This window comes from Heterocephalus glaber, unplaced genomic scaffold (genome assembly GCF_053883595.1).
Source record: "Heterocephalus glaber isolate CG9 unplaced genomic scaffold, H.glaber_assembly_v1.0 deba00001586, whole genome shotgun sequence".
In the NCBI taxonomy this organism is placed as follows: Eukaryota; Metazoa; Chordata; class Mammalia; order Rodentia; family Bathyergidae; genus Heterocephalus; species Heterocephalus glaber.
This window is the reverse complement of record NW_028258364.1, coordinates 6,246,939-6,265,162: the sequence shown is the minus strand read 5'-3', so window position 1 is coordinate 6,265,162 and position 18,224 is coordinate 6,246,939. Positions and strand designations below refer to the sequence as shown.

General features: G+C 35.8%; 1 protein-coding gene across 6 annotated transcripts in view; it reads left to right on the top strand.

Annotated features, from left to right (window-relative positions):
• LOC106010261 (N-alpha-acetyltransferase 15, NatA auxiliary subunit-like) overlaps positions 1-18,224 on the top strand; it is a 141,165-nt gene that overhangs the window by 19,157 nt on the left and 103,784 nt on the right. For 2 of the 6 annotated variants that reach the window (XR_015443901.1, XR_015443902.1), the window contains 3 exons: positions 3,524-3,596; positions 3,933-4,013; positions 11,591-17,502. Coding sequence is in view for 4 of the 6 variants with exons in the window: in XM_087193266.1 (XP_087049392.1) it covers positions 1,133-1,284; positions 3,524-3,572 (201 nt within the window). In the remaining 2 variants the exon portion in view is untranslated. The other 4 variants (XM_087193268.1, XM_087193267.1, XM_087193266.1 and 1 more) reach the window with 3 other exon arrangements.

Below are 18,224 nucleotides of genomic sequence, written 5' to 3'. Positions count from 1 at the left end.
AAGCAGCAATATGGAGCCTGTCTTGCTAACTAGGGTCCTTCAGTCATTAGACCCTTCAGCATCATTAACTTTCTCTTTCTTAAAAAATGTTAAAACAAAAAAATTATTCTTTGCTATTCTAAAATTGTTATTTAAAGCAAACTAGAAAACAACAAATAGTATGTGCAAATAAGACATCCAATGAAAAGACATACTACTTAAACCCTAAAAAATTCATAAAATGCAATCAGAAATTCTAAAAGTTAAAAAAACAAAGTTAATGCAAACTCAAATTAGTAATAATCTTTTGTATTTAATCCCCTGGAAAGTTTTGCATATGCTAAGAAGTCACACTCACAGATTTAATTTTTGAAAGTTCACCAGCAGTCTTTGCAATACCAAGACATAAAGGACTTTGTACAAATACTACTGCAGAGATCAGTGAAAGAGATGGACTTTTGCTCCATTCAATGGGTCTTCACCAAGGTATCTGAAAGGCTGAACAAAAGCCATAAGTAGAAGAATGTTATTTTTCTCTTTATATACATTATAAATAGATGAATGCATTATACTGTAATACACACACACATATAAAATGTGTACTACCCATTGTGAGCAGAAAACCAGAAATGCAATATTTTTTATAGTTTAGTGTACACAAGAATCACTTTTATACTGTGGAACCACACTGGAATTAATAAAGGCCATTTTTATATGATTCTGAAGTAGTTATGAAGTAGTGATTTTTTTAAAGAAAAAAGTAGCTTAGTCTTTGTCATATCAGAAAGTATTAAAATGTTTGTATTGTAAAACAAAAGTTATTCATAGTACTCATTTCACAATGCTGTTAGAATTATATATGCATACATATACATATATATAGTGTCTAGTATAATTTGTAGACATAAACAGTTTTGTTTATTAAGTGTAGTCAATAACAATCATATAAGTGGAATCACATTACATGTTTATGGCAAACATTTCCTTTTTTAGTTGGCTAAATCATAATTTTTCAGACACTATTCCATTAACTGACATTCACTTTGTTTCCAGTATTTTTGTCATTACTAACTGCATTGCAAAAATAAAGCCTTAAATGCATGTTTCTACAATTAGCACACTTACTGGTTGCTTTGCTTTTGTGCTTTATAAGCATGCTGGGAATATTAAAGAAGCTGCAAGGTGGATGGATGAAGCCCAGGCCATGGACACAGCAGATAGATTTATCAACTCCAAGTGTGCAGAATACATGCTAAAAGCCAGTCTGATTAAAGAGGCTGAAGAATGTGCTAAAAGTTCACAAGGGTTTGTACAGCTAATGTTCTTACTTATGAATAAACAGGACATAGCCATACTTGTACCTTGGTCCTGGTTCTTTTTCTTTTTCTTTTCCTTTTTTTTTGAAACAGAGCCCACTATGTGGTTCAGGCTGGCCTTGAATTCATTACGTAGCCCAGGCTGGCCTCAAACTCCAGGCAGTCCCCCTGCCTCAGATTTCCAAGTGATAGGATTATAGGTGTGTGCCACCATATCCACCACACCTTGATCTTTTTTTTTTTTGGTACCGGGGGGATCGAACTCTGGATGTAGAGTATGTGAGGCAGGTGCCAGAACCACTGAGCTAAATCCCCAGCCGAACACCTTGATCTTTGTCAAAATTTCTTTTTAAATATTTTTAGTATTAGAATAACTCAGATTTTTAAAAATTATTTATTTTGATTTTTTGAGACAGGTTCTCACCCTGTAGTTCAGGCTGGCCTTGAACTTGTAGCAATCCTCCTCTCCTACCTCAGCTTGCTGAGCGCTGCCATTACAGGTTTGTGGCACCATGTCCAGCCAGCCCAGAATTTAATTAAATCACTGTATTGGCAAAACTACAGTCAACATTAGTATAAATCATTTTCTGCACAGTTATTATGATAGATTTATAAATTCTGGTTTAATTTGATGTCTGTTTGGGGCAAGTTTTTAGAGGTTAAGAGAATTGATACTTATTGAATATCTGCTAGGTGCTAATGTTCTTTCTCTTTGTCTTTTTTGAGACAGTCTCACTATGTAGTCCAGGCTCACCTTGAACTCAGTATATATTCCAGGCTGGCCTCAAATTCATGGCAATCTTCCTGCCTCCGCCTCCCTAGTGCTGGGATTACAGCCATGCACCAACACTCCTGGCCACTAGTGTTCTTTTTCTTATGTTAATTCCTACCACCCAATTAATGTACACCTTTTGTATAATCATTTGGAAAAATCCTTAGTATTTTTAGTGTTTTGAAAGAGAATTTCAATTTATTTCACTTATTAACTATTTCCTTTTACTATAAAAATGATTTAAACACCAAAATAATATTTCAGAAGGATTTGTATCAGTTGACTGTCTCCTTCTTAAATTCGTGGTGGAATGGTGTATTTGTTAAGAAGTGGACTTGAATGTTTGTGATGTTTGTGTAGGAAGGAACATCAGTGGTAGAGAATTTGAATGAAATGCAGTGCATGTGGTTACAGACAGAATGTGCCCAGGCATATAAAGTAATGAATAAATTTGGTGAAGCACTTAAGAAATGTCATGAAATTGAGAGAGTAAGTACCTTATACATACGAATTTCTCATATTTTATTAGACATTGAGAGTTTTGGGCAAATCCTATACTTTTTTCCTCCATCTTCATAAATCACATTTTTAAAATCAGTGTTTACTTTTTTCAGTTTTAAATGGAAATATATACTATATTTTCAGCAAGGAGAATAAGTAAGAATACTTACTTATTCTTGTAACAACTTTTTTCAAAAATTTTATGGAAATTTTGTTTCCTATGTTTTTAGTGACTTTGGAAACTTTTGGGCATTGCTACTGCCTCTACAGTAGTACCTAAATGCCTGTTAATGCTACAGTCTTGTCTGTCTGAGGCTGAGCGGTGATGCCATATACTCTTATAACATCCAAGCCTTGAAGCTTCTCACATTTTTTTTTTTTTTTTTGGCAGTACTGAGTATAGAACTCAGGCCCTTGGGCTTGTGGGGCAGGTGCAATGATACTGAGCTGAATGCTGGGCCCTCACATTGTTTTCAGAGATGGCAGTTCTTCACTTTCTGATAAAATCATTGTTTTCTTATTTCTCCTTAAGATTCATTTTTATCACTTGTGATGGACTTTCCTTTTTTGTGTGTTTTTCACAAATAAACATAGTTTATATAATTCAGTTTACATTTGCAATATTGTCAAGTATAGAACACCAATGTTTGGTTGAAATGTGGAAGATCCTGATTTCTCTCCCACACACCAGCCTGATACTGTACATGGTTCTGATGTGTAGCCAAAACCAAAAAAAAGAAACCAAATACTGTATATCATAATCACCTGCAAATTGCTGTGAATAAAAAACTCAGTGTGTAATGTAAATCAGGTGTATTTCACCAGTTTGTATACTAATCACTTACAGTTGATTTGTCAGAAGGGCCTAACTTAAATATGATTAAGGATGGAGTGTGTGTGTGGCATTTGTTCTTCCCTTTTATTCAGTGAGGTTTTTTTTTTTTTGTGGTACCAGGGATCGAACTCAGGACCTTGAGCTTGTGAGGCAGGCGCGATGCCACTGAACTAAATCTCCAGCCCGACATTCAGTGAGTTTTGATACCTACTGTGTCATATCCTTTGGGTGGTGGCCAGTTGTATTAGACATGCAAAGTGTTTATGCTGAATGACTATAATATTTTTTGTTTTACCAATTTTTTGCACCAAAGAAGCAAGTAATTCCAAGGATTTGTTTTTTAGTTTTCTTAGACATTGCTATACTTCAATATGATAATAAAGATAGTTTTGTTAGCATTTTATAGAAATCATCAATGACCAGTTTGCCCTTCATACATAATGTATGAGGAAGATTACCCTTAGATCATGAGTGGACTTATTAAAACTAGAAGATGTACTTCAACAGCATCCATTTTACTTCAATGCAGCAAGAATTGCTCTCGAGGTGTGTTTGAAGCTTTGTGACAACCCCGTTACTGATGAGAAGAAAGAACATGAAGCTGACACAGGTATAATATTCAACAATTTCTTAGTATTTTTTGCTGTGATATTTTTATATGCTTATGGTATTTAGTAATGCAATTCTTTCTGAGCTTTTTAATTGAGCTTCTTGTGGGAAGATGTTATACAAAATCAGTAGATAATGGATGTTTGTGAATTTCTCTAAGCAACAGAAGAAAAATATTGTTTACTTTTATATTTTTTAAAACAAGTTAAAGGTTTAGCAAAGATTTAGATCCTTAGCATTTAAGAAGTTTGAATTTGTAAGTTTCACATTACTCTCTGATTTACTCACCTGACTTCAGTACTGTAAATCTGTAACTATATAATTAGCGTGGGAATACATTAGTGTTGGCTGCTAGTGTAACTGGTCGTTCCTCTTTTGAAGAGGTGTTTAGTTTAATTTTGTTCTGTAGTATCTGGAATTGAACCTGCACTTTCATGTTGACCTGCATCCCCAGCCCTTTTCATCATTTTTATTTTTATCTTGAGACAGAGTCTAGGTCACTAAGTTGCCTAGACTGGGGTGAAATTTTTGCTTCAGCCTTCCCAAGTGCTGCGGTTACAGGGGTGCATCACCATGCCCAGCCCCTCTTTTTAATAGTAGTTTGTAATTATCCTACTAAAAGGTGAATATTGCTTGAGCATTAAATGCCACCTTGGAATTAAGCTAGGAAAATTGCCCAGTGATTTCTTATTTGATCCTTTCTTTCTTTCTTTCTTTCTTTCTTTCTTTCTTTCTTTCTTTCTTTCTTTCTTTCTTTCTTTCTTTCTTTCTTTCTTTCTTTCTTTCTTTCTTTCTTTCTTTCTTTCTTTCTTTCTTTCTTTCTTTCTTTCTTTCTTTCTTTCTTTCTTTCTTTCTTTCTTTCTTTCTTTCTTTCTTTCTTTCTTTCTTTCTTTCTTTCTTTCTTTCTTTCTTTCTTTCTTTCTTTCTTTCTTTCTTTCTTTCTTTCTTTCTTTCTTTCTTTCTTTCTTTCTTTCTTTCTTTCTTTCTTTCTTTCTTTCTTTCTTTCTTTTTTTTGGTACCGGGGATAGAATGCAGGACCTTGCGCTTTCCAGGCAGGCGCGGTGCCACTAAGCTAAATCCCGGGCCCTATCTTTTTTTGCTTTTGAGATAGGGTCTCACTATGTACCTCAGGCTATCCTTGAACTCACATTAATCCTCCTGGCTCGGCCTCCAGAATACTGGGATTATAGGTGTGCACCACTATACCCAGCCGTTTGATCCATTTTTAATTTAGCATTTTCATAGTAAGGTATCAGGGTTTCTAGAGGGAAATCTTCCCTAGCCAGTTATCTGAGAAAGACTCTCTGAATTAAAGCTGCCTTGCATGGAGGAGGATATGAATTAATTGTGTGTCTAAAGAGCTTGTGAGTTATTGCAAATCTGTCGTGGTGAGCTGATGCAAGTCCTTTTAAGGCAGTGACAAATAATAAAGAATGTGGCCACAGACTGCAGCCCAAGGAGCAAATCCACACCGCAGTCTTGTTTTGGTAATAAAATTTTGCTGACGCATGTACAGCTGAGTTTAGTTGCAAGAGACTCATGTCTTGCAAAGCTGAAAAGACTTAGCATCATGACCATTGCAGAAAAAATATGCTGATCCCTGGTACAGTAGCATAATGGAAAATACCTATAGACTTTGCTGTCAGTGTGAAGGAGATTAAAGTCCTTGCTCTGCATTTACTATCACTGTGATTGACATTTCTCAGCTCTGCAACCTCAGTTTTTTCATAGGCTCATCCCTGAGTACCCTTCGGGATTGGTTTCAGGGCCCTTTTTAAATACAAAAATTCATGGATGCTCAAGTCCCTTATATAAAATGGGGCATTGGTATAGTATTTGGATAAAACCTATGTGCATTTACTTGTATATTATAAATAATCTATATTCCTTACAATAACTAGTATGTATAAATTGTATTAGGGCCAGAGATTTAGCTCAGTGGCACTGCACCTGCCTGGTAATCACAAGGTCCTGAGTTCGATTCCCGGTACCCCCAAAAGAGAAATAAATAAATTATATTGTTTAGCTAGTACAAATAAGAAAAATAGGGGCCAGAGATTTGGCTCAGTAGTGCCACCGCTTGCCTCACAAATTCAAGGTCCCGAGTTGGATCTCCAATACCAAAAAAAAAAAAAAAGAAAAGAAAAATAATCTACAGTGTTCAATACCAACAGAAAATACTTTTCTGATTTGGGGGGGGGGGGTCACTGTATAGTTCAGGCTGACCTAGAACTCACTGTGTAGCCCAGGGTGAGCTCAACTCATGATCTTCCTTCCTCAGCCTCCCAAGTACTAGGATTACAGGTGTGTGCCACCCCACACAGCTGTACAGTTTTTATGTGTGTGTGTGTGTGGTACTTTTGATCAGAGATGGTTGAATCTGCAGTGTGAATGCTGAACTCATGGATATATATTATACTCTAGTCGATGAGGTTGTTGAAAACATTAGATAGTGTGTACAATATATCTACCTTGTAGCAAGGATGAAAATGGGTTAGCAGTTATCTCACAAGTCATTAAAAAGCATTTTTTAAAAATTAATTTTATTGGTACATTTTAGGTATACAATATAATGACATTCATCATTGGAAATTTGCACCTTTACATAATCTTTCATGGTTCTTATTTTTTCTGCATCCCCCTGTCCTCCCTTCAACCTCTCCATCCCTCCCTATTTACAAAGACTTTGTCTCCATTTTTTCATTTTCTCATATTAATTCCATTCCCTTCTTTCCTTTCCCCTACCCCTCCCACTTCCTCTTTGCCTCTGCTTTTCCTATTTCACATAAGGTATTATATCTTTTAGTCATTATTTACACTTTCAGTTTCTCACACTAGAGAAACTATTCAGAATTTATACATGTGTGTCCTATTTATTTCACTTAAGAGTATCGCCTCAGTGTGCATCCATTTAGCTATAAATGTCTCTAGTTTCTCATTTTTTATGACTGAGTAGTGCTCCATTTTATAAAAAACCACATGTTCTTTATCCAGTCTCTAATTGATGGACAATTGGGTTGCTTCCAAGTTTTAGCTATTACAAATTGTGCTGCTATGAACATGGGTGCACGTATATCACTGTGGTATGATTCTTTTAATTCTTTGGGGAAGATACCCAGCAGAGAATAGCTGGGTGAAATGAGATTTCCAGTCCTAGTTCTTTGAGGTGTCTCCGTACTGATTTCTGCAGTGGTTGGACCAGTCTACACTCCCACCAGCAGTGGAGCAGGGTTCCTCTTTCCCCACAGCCCCATCAGCATTTGTTATTGGTTGATTTCATGATACCAGTCATTCTTTCTGGAGTGAGGTGCAATCTCAGCTTTGTTTTCATTTGTATCTCTGGAATGAAAAGTGATGTTGAATATTTTTTCATATGTTTATTTGCTATTTCTACTGCTTTGTCTGAGAAATGTCTGTTCATTTCAGAAGCCCATTTTTGGATTGGGTCCTTATATTTGGGAGGTCTGATTTTTTTAAGTTCTTTATAGATTCTAGATGCTAGACCTTTGTCTGAGGAACAGCAGGTGAAAAGTTTTTCCACATTGTAGGTTGCCTCTTCACACTGCTGGTGATTTCTCTTGCTGTGCAGAAGCTTTTTAATAAGAAGAGATCCCATTTGTTGATTGTTTGTGATAGTTCATGGGCAACTGAGGTTTTGTTCATAAAATCTTTTCCTACACCAATGTCTTCAAGAGTTCTACCTAACCTCTGTTCCAGCCAGTTCAGTGTTTCTATTTAAATATTTAGATCTTTAAATCATTTTGATTTTAGTTTAGTGCATGATGAGACATGTAGGTCTAGTTTTAATCTTTGGCAAGTTGAAACCCAATTTTTCCAGCACCATTTATTAAAGAGGGTCTCTTTCCTCCAGTGAAGGTGTCTGGCTCCTTTATCAAAGATGAGATGGCTGAGTGTGTCTGGAGTTGTTTCAGCCTCTTCTAATCTGTTCCAATGGTCCTCAGGTCTGTTTCTTTGCCAGTACCATGCTGTTTTTATCACAGTAGCTTTGTAGTATAGTTTCAAGTTGAGGATTGTGATACCCCCTGAAATATCTCTGTAACCTAGAATTGCTTTTGCTATTCTGGGTCTCTTCTTTTTCCAAATAAAGTTTTGGATTGTTTTCTCAAGGTCCATGAAGTATACTGCTGGGATATCAATTGGGATTGCATTGAATCTATATAGCAGTTTTGGAAGTATGGGAATGTTCACTATGTTGATCCTTCCAACCCAAGAGCAGGGGATGTCTTTCCATTTTCTGATATCATTTTTAATCTCTCTTTTCAGAGTACTATATTTTCAGAGAAGAGGTTTTGATTATTTTTGTTAGGTTGATTCCTAGGTATTTCAGTTTATTGAATGCTATTGTGAAAGGAATTGTTTGCCCTATTTCTGTCTCAGTCAGTCTGTTGTTCGTTTAGAGGAAAGCTATGGATTTTTGTGTGTTGATTTTTTATCCAGCTACTTTACTGAATTTGGTTATTAAATCTAGAAGACTTTTGGTGGAGTTCTTGGGGCCTTCTATATAGAGTATTATGTCATCTGCAAATAATGACAATTTGACTTCTTCATTTCCTATCTTTATTCCTTTAATTTTTTATATTGTCTATTGCTATGGCTGTTTCCAAAACTATATTGAACAGGATTGGTGATAGTGGACATCCTTGTCTTGTTCCTGATTTTAGTGTGAAGGATTTCAGTTTTTGAACATTTAGTATGATATTGGCTGTCAGTTTTTCATAGACAGCTTTTATCAGATTGAGGTAGAGGCCATCTATTCCAATTTTTTGTAGGGTTTTTAACATAAATGTATGTTGGACTTTCTCAAATACTTTTTCTGCCTCTATTGAGATGATCATATGGTTTTTCTTCTTGGCTCTATTGATAAAGTGTATTACATTGATTGATTTGTGTATGTTGAACCATCCCTGCATCCCTGGAATGAATCTCACTTGGTCAGGGTGTATGATCTTTGTGATGATCTGCATTCTATTTGTCAGTATCTTATTAAGGATTTTTGCATCTATGTTCATTAGTGAGATTGGCCTATAGTTCTCTTTTTCAGTTGGGTCGTTCTCTGATTTGGGGATCAAGGTCATGCTTGATTCCAGGAATGAATTTGGGAGTTATTGCTTCCCTTTCAGTTTCACTGAAGAGTTTAAACAGTAGTGGCAGTAGTTCCTCTCTAAATGTTGTCAAATTGAGCAGAGAAGCCATCAGGACCTGAGCTTTTCTTAGTTGGCAAATTTTTAATAATGTTTTCAATTTCTTTGATTGATATTGAGTTGTTTACTTATGAATTACTTTGGTAATTCATAAGTATCTAGGAATCTGTCCATTTCTTCTGTGGTTTCCATCTTTTTGGCTTATAGGTTTTTGAAGTTGGTATTGATGATCCTCTGGATTTCTGCTGGGCCCATTGTAATTTCACCCTTTTCATTCCTAATTGCATGGATTTGGGATTTTTCTTTCCTTTTTCTGATAAGGTTGGCTAAGGGTTTGTTAATTTTGTTGATTCTTTCAAAGAACCAACTCTTGGCTTCATTAATTTTTTGAATCATTCTCTTCATCTCCATTGAATTCATTTGTGCTCTGATCTTTATAATTTGCTCCCTTGTATGAGCTTTGGGTTTGTCCTGTTCTTCTTTTTCTAGAAGCTGAGGTTCAGTATCAGGTTGTTCAATTGAGCTCGCTCTGTTTTCCTAATATGAGTATTCACTGCTATGCATTTCCCTTGTAGGACTGTTTTCATTGTGTGCCATATATTCTGATATTTTTTGTCATTGTCATTTAATTGAAGGAACTGTCTGATTTCTTCTTTAATTTCCTCTGTGACCCATTGGTTATTCAGAAGTGTGTTGTTCAATTTCCATGTGTTTTTGAAATTCTTGTGGTTTCTTTTGCTATTGATCTCCAATTTCATCATACTATTGTCTGATAACTTGCAGAGGATAACTTCAGTTCTTTTGCACTTACTTAAACATGTTCTATGCATGAGTATGTGGTCTATTTTGGAGAATGACCCATGTGCAGCTAAGAAGAATGTGTATTCTGATTTTGTGGGGGTGGAACACCCTGTAAACATGTGTTAAATTCATTAGTTCAAGAGTTCGGATGAGTTCTAGTATTTCATTACTTATTTTTTGTCTAGTTGATCTATCTATTTATGACAGTGGGGTATTGAGTTCCCCCACTGCTATTGTGATAGTGCATACATGACTTTTCATGTCCATTAGTATTTGTTTTATATAGTTGGGCGCACTAGCGTTTGGTTTGTATATATTTATGACTGTCATCTCTTCCTGTTGGATTGTTCCACTGACAAGGATGTAGTGTCCTTCTTTGTCTCTCTTAATCAGTGTTGGTTTGAAATCCACTTGATCTGCAAAAAGGATAGCTACTCCTAATTTTGGGGGGGTTCCTGTCACATGGAGTATAGTTTTCCACCCTTTACCTTTCAGTGTATGAGTTTCATTTTCAATTAAGTGTGTTTATTGTATGCAGCATATTGTTGGATCTTGCTTCTTGACCCATTCTGCCAGTCTATTTCTTTTGATTGGTGAATTGAGACCGTTAACCTTGATGCCTGTTACTGGTATGTATTGACTTATCCTTGTCATGACTTTTTCTGTTTTTTGTATTCTCCCCCTTCACATTTAATTTGTTTTTGTGTTGTGATCTATTCATTCTGCTGTGCTTCCTAGGATTGTGATCCTCATTGTATTTTCCTAGGATATTGTCTAAAAATTTTTGCAGTGCTGGTTTGGTATTCATGAAGTTCCTAAGATGCTCTTTGTCATGAAAGTATCTTATTTCTCCATCAATTTTGAAATATAATTTTTTTAGGGTACATCAATCTGGGTTGGAGGCTGTTTTCCTTTAGGGCTTGGAATACATGACTCCAACCTCTTCTTGTCTTGAATGTTTGCATTCAGAAGTCTGCTGTGATTTTGATGGGCTTTTCTTTGTATGTGATTTCTTTCTTTTCTCTAACTGGTTATAGAACTTTGTTCTATTGGGTTCCTGGAATCTTAACAATTATATGCCTATGTGTAGTTTGTTTTGATCAAGGCTAGTTGGAGTCCTATATGCTTCACTTTTCTGTATGTCAAGTTCTTTTCCCCTACTTGGGAAGTTTTCTGCCATTACTTCTGTGAACATTTTTTTTTATGTTGTCTGCACTCTTTCCTGTGTCTTCGTTGACTCCAATTAGTCTTATGTTGTTCTTCTTTGCATCTTCTATCAACTGCTGGATTTTTTTCTCATGGTCCCTTACAATTTTGAAGCAATTTTTCTTTTCCTGGTCACTAATTGCAATCTTATCTTCTATATCTGAAATTCTGTCCTCACATTATCTCATTCTGCTGTGTAGAGTTTCATTGGAGTTTTTAATCTCCTGGAAATCTGTTTGCATCTGTTTTTAAGGATTCCCTTTGTTTCCTATGTTGGGATTCCATCATGTTCCTCAGCTGCTCTATTTTTTTTATCTGTGTCTTCTCTATAGTCATTAATCATGTGTTGCACTATGGGCACAATCTCTGTTGTCATCTGAGAAATTATTTCTGATTTCATTTTTTCCAGATCCTCTTTTGTTGCCAGTTCAGGGAGTCCAGGTGGTTGAGCATCAGATTGTTCCATCTCATTTCCCTTTGGGGTTGCTGTAAGTGATCTAGAAGTCTGGTTTTGAGGTTTGTTTGCATGTCTTCTCATTTCAATGGTGGGGGGTAGGTGGGTGCTGTTGGCACTTGCATGGCTCACCTGCTCTGAGCTGGGAGCAATGGTACAGTGACCCAGAAGCCCCTTCCTCTGCTCTGGGAGCATTGGCACAGTGCCCTGGAAGCCCCTACCTCTGCACTGGGAGCAGTGGTACCTATAATTACTTCTTCAGTTTCTTTCTTCTCTGCTGGGTAAGAAGCTCCAAGGAGACAAAAGGACAAAACTTCCTCTGTGTTTGTCAGTGTCTGCCAAGCCTAAGACGGTCCCTAAATTTAGTTGCAGCTGAAAAAGCCTGGAAGTCACTGATCTTTCAGTTTGCCTCATCTTACCATAATCCAGAAACCCAGGTTCTTGAGCAGCGTGAAACTGGGTGTCGGGAGTGTTGCACACACTGAAAGCAGCTATGACACTCAGCCCAGCATGCACCACAGCATCCACAGTAATGCTGTCTCTCCCTCAGGTCTGTTTCTTTGCCAGTACCATGCTGTTTTTATTACAGTAGATTTGAAATCTATGTGAATAGGGAAGGGTGGAGGGGGTGAAGGGTGCACAGGTAATGGGGAAAAAATAAGAACCAAGATACATCATGTACAAGTAAAAGAACTGAATGATAAATGTAAACATATTGAATACCTAAAATGTACCAATAAAATAATTTAAGGAAAAAAAAAATTATGTTAGAAAAATTTTGTTTCAACTTGCCAAAGATTAAAACTAGACCTATATCTCTCACCATGCACTAAACTAAAATAAAAATGGATTAAAGATCTAAATATTATAGCAGAAACACTGAATCAGCTGGAACAGAGGTTAGGTAGGACTCTTGAAGATATTGGGGTAGGAAAAGACTTTATGAACAAAACCTCAGTTGCCCGTGAACTAGCACAAAAATCAACAAGTGGGATCTCTTCTTATTAAAAAGCTTCTGCACAGCAAGAGAAACCACTAACAGTGTGAAGAGACAACCTACAATGTGGGAAAAAATTTTCACCTGCTATTTCTCAGACAAAGGTCTACTATCTCGAATCTATAAAGAACTTAAAAAAATCAGACCTCCCCAATTTAAAGACTCAATCCAAGAAATGGGCATCTGAAATGAACAGACATTTCTCAGACAAAGAAGTAGAAATAGAAAATAAACATTTGAAAAAATGTTCAACATCACTGGTCATTCAAGAGATGCAAATGAAAACAATGCTGAAATTCCACCTCATTCCAGAAAGAATGACTGGTATCATGAAATCAACCAATAACAAATGCTTATGGGGCTGTGGGGAAAGAGGAACCCTGCTCCACTGGTGGTGGGAGTACAGACTGGTGCAACCACTGTGGAAATCAGTATGGAGGTCCCTCAAAGAACTAGGATTGGAAGTACCATTTGACCCAGTTATTCTGCTGCTGGGTATCTTCCCCAAAGAATTAAAACTATCATACCACAGTGATATATGTGCACCCATTTTCATAGCAGCACAATTCTTGATAACTAAAACTTGGAAGCAAAGCAATTAATTGTCCATCAACTGGAGACTGGATAAAGAAAATGTGGGGTTTTTAAAAATGGAGTACTACTCAGCCATAAAGAATGAGAAACTAGAGACATTTATAGCTAAATGGATGCACATTGAGGCGATATTCTTAAGTGAAATAAATAGGACACACATGTGTGAATATGGAAAGGTTTCTCTAGTGTAAGAAACGGAATGGTTAAATAAAGACTAAAAGGTATAATAGGTAATATGAAATAGGAAGAAAATGTTCAAAGGGGAAGGGGAAATGGGAGGGGTAGGGGAAAAGAAGCAAGGGAATTGAATTAATATGAGAAAAAGAAAAAATGGAAACCATGTCTTTGTAGATAAGGAGGGGCTGATGGGTTGAAAGGAGGGGAAGGGAATGGGGAAAAAATAAGAACCAAGATGAATTATGTAAAGGTGCAAATTTTCAATGATGAATGTCATTATAATGTATACCTAAAATGTACCAATAAAATTAATTTTTAAAATAAAATTAAATAAATCCTCAATCTGCTAATGTCAATATTCTTGCCATGTCTGAGTCTGATTCTGATGTTTGCTCCATCTCTTCAATTTTTTAGTATGATATCTATCGATATGTCTGTATCTATATATACAATTTTATATAATCCTCTAATTAGATCTCATTCTTATAGTGAGCTTGTGCCTCTAGATTGTGAACTTCACATGTTTTTCAATCTTTGTACCATTACAAAATACTGTAGACTAGGTGTTGGACAAGATAAATTTATTTCTCATGGTTCTAGAGCCTGGGAACTCCAAAATGAAGGTGTTGCCAGATTTTGTTCCAGCTGAGGCTTTTTTCCCAGCCTTGTAACTATGTACTTTCTTTTTAGGTTCTCTTATGTCCCTTATTTGATATATGCAGGTGGAGGAGCAGGGGGAATCTTCTTATTCTTACAGGGATAGCACTCTATGGGAGTAAGTTCCACTGTTATGAGCTCATTCAACTTTAGTTGCCTTCTAAAAGCAGTATCTCCAAATGCAATTCCATTGGCCCTTAAGGCTTCAACATACAAGTAGGGATCAAGATCATATGGTAAGTGTTTAAATTTTTAAAAATTACAATAAAAGCCATATTACCATTAATCCCCTTCTAAATACTTCAATTTGCCTCTAACATAATTATCTCATCATTCTTGCCACTTTCTGAACCATTTCTGGAAGTCCACTTTTATATTTGTATGCTATGTGATAAAAAATACAATGAATGCAGGTGCTAAGTGCTACCCAATGGAAACAGAGGCTCATAAAAATATTTGTGGTGTGTCCTTATCCAGTTTATTCACTTGATCTAGCACCGGGTAACTTGTTTCTTTGCCAAAGTCAAAATGATCAGGAATTCTGAATGGATTTGGGACATCTAGGCAGCTATAACAGTACAAGTAAAGACACGAAAGACTTCCAAAACTGCTTCAGAAAGTGGCAAAAATGATAGCATACCTGTGCATGAAACAGAAGGGAGTATTCTGAGGAAGATAAATGGCAATATGTCTTTACTGTGACACATTTTAAAACTATAAACATTTATCATATTTTTTGGCCACACCACGTATGAATTTTGAGGGAACACATTTCAGCCTGTAAGTGGTGACTAGAGTTGGCTAGATTTAGGTGTTTCTCTTTACCCATGTGGAAGGTACCTTGAGGTGACAGATATGTCTTTTCATTTATAAATAGTCAACAAGTATGTTTAATTCATAATGGTCACTTATATTTACTGTCTGGTATGCTATTATCTCATTTAACAAATTTAACAATAATTTTTAGTGTCTTCGAATAACCAATATCCAAAGATTCAATACTTTTCATTTTCTTTATGTACTGTATATAAGGCTGATTAATTTTCTTAGATCATTTAAATTTGTGGAATATGGATAATCTCAATTTTATCGATGAGAATACTCAAGTTTAGGAAGCATACTATGTAACCTGTATACATTTAGTGTAGCTCATGAGTCTGCTTTGATAATGTATGTCCCTATCAACTCTGAAGTACTTTGGGGATATTTGTCTCTATATTGTAGTTTCTGGAAGAGCCACCCACCACAATATTTATTGATGAAATTTTCAATAAACTTTATCCTGATGAACATTCACTCTAAGGACCAATGATTTTTTCCACATTTACTATCAATTTGTGTGACAATGAAAATTAGAGAGTTAGAGAAAAGGCAAATTTGAATATTAGTAATTTTTTTCTATCCCAGGATTTCTACATCAATTTATATGCTATTCCCATCAGAAATACCTGAAATTGTGGCTAAAATATATGTCTGCATCTCAGAGAATCAAATCTTCACTTTTAACATGTGCACATAAAAGATTAAGAAACACTGCACTCTACTTATTGGTTATCAAGCTGGTTCACAAAATAGCAGCATTAGCTTCAAGTAGGAGTTTGTTAGAAAAACAGATCCCTCAGCCCCCTGAATTATCAGTCTCTCCTAAATAAGAAATTGTATTTTTATGGAATACTAGTACTTTTAAGTTTGAGAAGTAATTTGTGATACACGATTCTACATCATCTTTAATAAATAATAGTCCAGTGTAATTTTTAAGCACCAAAATTCTTAAAATAATTTATCAAGTGACCAATAAAACACAAATATTTCATAATTTTAAAAGAAACAGAAAAGTTTCATATCAAACTAACTTCTCCCTCTCTTGATTCTTTCATCCAATTATTCTGCTTTTTTAAAAGCCAAATTTTTCCAGATAGATCTTCCCCTGGAATCTTTTCACTTTCTCTCTGGCTCAATCTCTCCCTCTGGTGTTGGTATGCTTCATTCATTCTTACCATTTAAGCCTTTGGCTAGATGCCCGCTTTTCTCAGAAATCCTCTACCTAATTTTCATGTTTAGTCTTGCCTCCCAAATAGTGATTCACTATTATTTTGCTTGCATTCTTTTTCAGTGCTGCAGTTACTACCTGGCTATGGCACTTATTTGCTTACATGTGGATACACTGTCTGCTCTCCTAGGAAGTTAGCTTCATAAGTGAATGATTATGAGGTATATTATTACTAAATTTCTCCCTCCCTGAATTTCCCAAAGCATTCTCTCCCTGAAGCTGTGAAGCTCTGTTTCCCAATGGATGGAGACAGTCACAGCACATTGCAGTGAATACTGAATGAAAGCAGAGGGACAAACAGCGGGTATGAGTCTCTTTAGCACCACATCAACTTAAATCCCAAGCACAGCAATTTTAGCATTCTGCCTTCAGCTTATACTTTGGGACCAAAGTATGATTTTTAACAACTAGTAATTATCCTTAAGCATAATTTATCACTACAAAATGCCATTACATAAAACTAATAATACTACTTTATATAGTGATAATAATCTCTCACCTCATTTCAGTACATACAGTGGAAACTCAAGTTATGACTGGTCAGACAAACAACTTGGGTTAATTAGGTCAATGGAAGAGTCATCTGCCTCTTGTTATCAATAGTGTGTAACCAGGTAAACATCCACATCACAGCTGTATTGACTTACAACCAACTTGAGTTAAAACCAGCCCTCAGGAACCGATACAGTGTCTAGAGTCCACTGTATTCAGGACTCAAGCACATTATAAATATTTATTGTTACACATTTACAGTAGGTATTGTTTTTTATTTTGTTGTAGTTTGCTTGCAAGATTTTTTAAAAGTCCTTGAAAATTTTAAGATGATAGTATTTGTCCTTTCACTGTTAACACTATAGTAATACCAGTTCTACTGCAGTAAGTGCTAGACTTCCCAACATTCGAGTTGTGAACTTTCACAGATACAAATGGACATCGAATTATGAACATTTGTAGAATTATGAACAAATCATGGAGGTAGCTTAGTGTCTGCCGGACACTGTCACAGTGGTGCCGTTGTGTGCTGACTGTAAGGTGTGATCATTTACAGTAGGGCAGTGCTCAATCAGAGCCCAGGATGTCCAGAAGTGAGAGAAAAAGTAGTGGTGATGTGGAGGGGTTTGCTAGGAGGCCCAAAGCAATAACCATGGGAACAAAAGTGAAAATGATTGACTTTGGACCAAGGTGAAAAGATGATACACATGGCTCTACCATCTCCCCCTAACCTTCCTCCTCCAGTTCATAACTTTCTTCTCATTTCATTCCATACAATCCTCTAAATACCATTTATTGTACTGTACTGCACCACCATTTTAAGGTAACTGTAAAAGTAAAAAATGTTCAATTACAGTATTTGTGTGTGTGGTTTTTTATGCTTTAAATTGTATATTTGTGTCAAAGGTGTATAAGACTCACTTTGTTGAACTTGCAAACAAATCTGACTTATGAACATTCTGGAACGGAACACATTTAAGGTGAGAACTTACTTTATTCTTTTTATATCAACTTAGCACAAAGTGAAGTTTATATATTTTTAGTTATTTGACAAATATCTTTAATATACAAAAATACCAATCAACATCAAAGTATGGAAAATGTTTAAGTCCTAATGTATGTAGTCTCAGTGTCTTATTGGACTGGGTTTAAAATCCAACTCTATCATATCATAGTCATATGATACTATGAAGATATAACTAGTTGACAGTAGAGATCAATCTGGAATCTAAGATTCCTGTCAAGGGACTGAGTCAGTACTCTGTGAGAATTGAGGGACATCTTACTTACAGAACATAGAGATTTTTTGTGTTTCTATCTTGAAGGGCACTAGTGAGGGATAAATGACTTATCTGGTATACCTTGTATGACAACAGTATTAGTAAAAATGGAGTGTTTACATTGATTAAATTAGGGCAATGTTGAAGTTTCACATTGCACATTGTATAACCGTCTAGCAAGATTTAAATGCTTAAGAAAAATCTGTTCAAAAATGTATTTTTCAAAGTGGCCGCTTGATGGCAGACTTTAACAAAAAAGAATAGTTTCCAAAACTCATTTTCTTTAAATGATCTGTAAAAACTAAAAGTTTACAAAATTGAATACAGGAAAGATGGGACATT